This window comes from Priapulus caudatus, unplaced genomic scaffold, assembly GCF_000485595.1.
Source record: "Priapulus caudatus unplaced genomic scaffold, Priapulus_caudatus-5.0.1 Scaffold175, whole genome shotgun sequence".
Classification (NCBI taxonomy): Eukaryota; Metazoa; Priapulida; class Priapulimorpha; order Priapulimorphida; family Priapulidae; genus Priapulus; species Priapulus caudatus.
Window position 1 is genome coordinate 410167 of NW_014577236.1, and position 5082 is coordinate 415248.

Sequence of the window (5082 nt, forward strand, 5' to 3'; positions counted from 1 at the left end):
ATTGAGGATATTTATTTGAATAGGATAATTTTCCATTGTATAAAAATCGCCACACATCGTTGCGACAGTTCTTTTTTTATCAAGATGAAGTAAGAGTCTCGTAGAGATGTACAATCATCGGCCCTGATTTTGATAGCATTGGTGAGTGTGTAGGTCTAGGATGCATGTCTGCCCAGGGCGTATAACGCCCCCCCCACCACCACTACACATCGTGTGTCTGTGCATAGATATATACAACACATACATGTGTTGTATAGATCTATGGTCTGTCTGAGTGCACCGGATGCGACGTCGACCTCTAGCCAGCGGTCGTCACCTGGGTCCGCGCAGTAACCCGTACGTTGATCACATCTAGCAAGAGAACGGCATATAGTTCATACGGTAATCATACAGTGCGTCCTGTAGTTTTGCGACTCGTCTGCCATTCGTCGGCGACGTGATAGAACCGACGCATTATCGCATGCGTTTTGACAGGAAAAGGTTTGTACGTGAAAGTACGTTTTGCGATATGAAGGTGCGTCGCCTATGCTTGCTTGAGGACGTCACACACAAAGAAAACACATGTTACATACAACATACGACGCGGCTTTATTTTTTGCAAATATATATATGCAAGACTTTAAAGAAAATGCTGTGAGTAGTCATTCTATTTTAGATAAGGTACTGGAGTATTTTAATATGATAATATCATGAATGAATCATAGGTGTAATACCCGATATTTATGGTAATACATGGTATTAGCGTTAAATGGTTTTTTGTACACAACGTTGCCTTAATTGTTTGTAAATTTATCAATAAAATACCATCCAGCGTTTTTGTCATTATTGAGGATATTTATTTGAATAGGATAATTTTCCATTGTATAAAAATCGCCACACATCGTTGTTATATATATATATGAATGTGTGTGTGTGCGCGCGCGCACGTGAGTGAGTGCGTGCGTATCCGCGGGAGTTCATGTTATTTCATCTATCTATATAATAGCGTGTATGTGTTGGTAAGTATAGGAAGTAGGAGTAGAACATTTAGAAGAAAACATTCGCAACAAACAGTCAAATAGTAAAACCCAATCATACTCAAGTCGTTCATATAAATAGGAACATAATATTATGGCATTACATAATTTTCATGCATGCTATTCAATAATACGTAATAAAAACACAACCCGAAATACCACGTGCATATCACAGTCGAATACGCAACTAGTCAGATGCGGACTACTGTTTGGTTTTACATTTCCTCCTTCTATATGACGCAATAACCATATACTATTACTTATATAGTAGTCTCATATCATCCTCCGGATACTAAGAGGTGCTAGAGCCATTACTTGGCGCCGCCACTACGGTGTGACGTAACTTATGCACAAGGCGTTATAGTTACAACTCACTATGTAGAGCTGCTGAGGTCAGGGTTGGTGTTAGCTGTAAGGTTAGACTGACTCCGTAGAAGACATATTGTTCGCTCGGAACTACTACTCGGAACCCTAACCCTATCGGCGCCGCAGCCACAGGGAAATATGGGGTGAGTCTAAGGCAAGGCTAGGATTAGTGTTATGCTAACAAATTCTAACCCTGACCCTAACCGTTACTTATGCATGGGGCATCATTCGCGATTTATCATGGTTATACGGATGTAATACTGGGTTGGTAGGTGTTCGCGATAGGCGCTACATTAACCCTAACCGTAACCCCAACCCCCACCTCAATCCTAACCCAATCCCTAGCATTAAGTCTCCGCCGTATGTTGGCCCTGCTTCGTCACGGCACGCTGTGAGACTATGAGTGCCAGCGCAAAGACAGGCAGATTACGACTCGGTTCGATTTCAGAAATCCTAACTACGCCAAAGCGCTCCAGTTTCCCGGAACACTCATCTGGCCTCGTTACACAAACAAGACGCGTCAGTATTTTGTCTTTGACGAAGAGGAGAGCGTGCAGACGAGTCCGCGTACTAAACACTGCGAAATCTGGGAGAAGCTTGTTCCATCGCTGGAGAAGAGAGAGGGTAGGTATATGGTGGCGGTGTAGAGCGACAGCGCGCGTGTCTTTTTAGGATAGGCGAGTGAAAAACACGACTGCCCTTAGTTCGAGAGGCAACGCACGGTATTTAACAGCGGATCACCCACGTAGCAAGCATGTATATATTTTCTAACAGTTATACGCAAATAGTAAGATCAGGAGTTATTTAGGAAATTCTATAGATATATAGGATAGATACATTAGATAGAGGCTCATATTATATAATTTATGGTATACATTTATCCGCTGCCATGTACACAGAAGAACTCACTTAAACATAAATTTCGTTTCATCGTAAAGCGAATATGGAAACGTTTTCTCTTTGAAAACGATCTTATAGGACCCGCCGGTAAAAATTGTTTAGCGATTTAGTTATTTTGAGAAATCCACCATCTCTTTACGGAATCAATGAAGGACGAACTCCAATATATGCATGTATTCAAAGATATCAAATATCAAATATTGAAGCTAGAAGTCTCATAATTAATCTAGTCCTCAAAAACAACTTTCTGTAAAATGTGTCCTACGAATACAGAGGAATTAAGTAGGATTGTGGGGTTGCGAAAGAGCTCTGTGTGATTAACGTTGGATATACAGGCGTACAGTTGGATACGTATAGGATGACTATAGGGTAAATTACTGCTCTTCAATAGCCACGACCTATCTCACTGCATGTCTAATAATGTGCGGTGATAACGTGCAAATAATGACGATGTTTTTACGGGAGCGTTATAGGGAATTCAGCGAGTAAAGCAAGGTGACTTTTAAACTACATTGCTGTACTCGGTGATAATACTGGCGCTGTGAAGTACCTATACGCAGCAATATTAATTTCATGATGGCAGGCATACTTAGCTGGTGGTGTTTTGATACATCGCCGCTCGCTCGACATAAGTAGGTTGCTGTAAACTCGAGCATAGGTTCGCGCATTGCTAGCTTCTGATGGTTTCCCACCATCTTGCAGGCGTAGCGCAGCCTACAATAGCTATGCGTGTGCGTCACACACTGCTTCTGTCTCTCTGCCCCCCCCCACACACACGTACACAAAAATCTCGCGCACATACACACACGTACATATCACACCACACACACACACACACACACACACACACACACACACACACACACACCAACGACAACTACGGCCGCACGCACGCACGCACCACGCACGACACGCATGCCACAACGATACCTTAAAGGGACGTAGCCTTTAGGATTTTACCTGCATCCAGCTGTACATACTCGTATAACAAATCGTCTATACCACGCTTATTTCGCTTACAGCATACCCTAATTTAATTGTTTATAATTATTACAATCCAAACGCTACGAACATCTGGAACAACGGCGCCATGCACTACCGCGGCACGTGATGCACTCGAAAAAGTTGCGTATCTTAGCACATTTATTTTTTGCACGTACAGACGAGCGGCTATCACAAAAGTGAAATTATTATTTAGACCTAAATGCTACTTAACGAACGATATTTCATTTTAGGGCAAAATTTATCATGTTATAATGTGAAACTTATTACGTCTTAGTATAGAACTATAATACGTTTATAGGATACTACAATCCTTTTTGCTTTTAAATGTGAATAATAAGAACACCCTCCGGTCGTAGCCCTCTTGGCTTGGACATTACAGTGGTTTCGCCGCACTCTATCAGATCGTTGACCTGCTTCGAGTGCGGCGCCCACCGTCGTATGTAATCAAAACTGTAGTCGTTTAGTTTTACACATTTAAAAAAATATTTATAATGATGATTGACAATGGAAACCTTTTTACTGTAGACGTAATTATAACCTAAATTAGCCCTGAAATTACCATAACATAGAGTAAACTCTCCCTTTAAAAATAAAACGTTCTTTGTATTAATGCTATTCCTGATATTTACGAATTCCACTGAGCCAGATAAATTCCTCCTCTCACTTTTCATACTTCTCTCTGGACACACACTTTATTTTCTCTTCACACATTCTCTCTCTCTACACACGACACACACTCTCTCTCTCTGTCTCTCTCTCTCTCTCTCTTTTCTCTCCTCTCTTTCTCTCTCTTCTCTCTCTCTCTCTCTTTTCTTATTCCATTTCCCTTTATCTCGCTCTCTCACACATGCATACCTTCTCTCTCCCTTGCTCATTCCTTCTCTGTTTTTCTCATTCCCCCTTCTCTCTCTCCGCACAAATACCTTCCCTCTCACACTCCTCTCCGTCTCGACCGTCCCTCTCTAACAGCTCGGTGTTGTCTGTGTGCAGGAGAGAAGGTGTGCGTCGCTACAAATGTCTACACATCGACACAGTGTCTAGACGTGCTTATTTTCATCTGCCATTCTCCTTCATAGTGCTTCTGGGGCGACAATCGGGAGCACTGCAGACTCTCGGCGAGGAATTCCCTACGGCTCGGCCGGGTGCACCGAATCGATGAAAAATGACCCCACGCGCTCACCGGGCGTATCGAATCGATATACACAATTTCAACGGTCTCTCAGGCGTTCGAATCGATGTGTGCGTCTCTATGCTTCGCGGCGGGCCGCGCGGCCGCGCGGCCGCGGGGCCGCTTACCTTATGACGTCTTGGTAAATGACTTTCTTTATTTTTATAATGTAACGCTGGGGCACTGTGCGTATGCTTCATCGTGCTGGATCGGGAGGTTTCTGATTGCGCAGTCAGTGGAACACTTTTTTATCCGTGCATAGTTTCGGTAAGAGAAACTGTTGTCGATGCGAACTTCGGGGAAGAGAACCATGGCGTGGTTGTGCTGTGTGAATTGTGTGTGTGGGTGATGTGTTGATTGTGTGTGTGCTTGGGTGGGGTGTGGTGGGTAGTCGTGTGTTGATGTGTGTAGTTGTGGCTTGTATTGTGTGCATGCGTGGTGCTGTGGTTGTGTGTGCTGTGTTGTGTGGATGTGTGTGTGTGCTGTGTGTGTGTGAGTGTTTGTGTGTTGTATGTGCGTTATGTTGTTGTGGTGTTGTGTGCTGTCGTGTTGTTGTGTTTTGTGTGCTTGTATGTGTGCATGCGTTTGTTGTGGTCTGTGTGCTGTGTCGTGCTGGTTGTGTGTTTG

General features: G+C 43.3%; 1 protein-coding gene across 1 annotated transcript in view; it reads left to right on the forward strand.

The window, feature by feature from the left end:
• The window catches only part of LOC106806717 (cholinesterase 1-like), a 15776-nt gene extending 11235 nt beyond the window's left edge, over positions 1-4541 (forward strand). Inside the window, exons 3-4 of the mRNA XM_014808747.1 lie at positions 1831-2006; positions 4278-4541. Coding sequence (XP_014664233.1) covers positions 1831-2006; positions 4278-4363 — 262 coding nt within the window. The 3' untranslated portion in view covers positions 4364-4541. The remainder of the gene's footprint in view (positions 1-1830; positions 2007-4277) is intronic.
• The last annotated feature ends 541 nt before the right edge of the window (positions 4542-5082 follow it).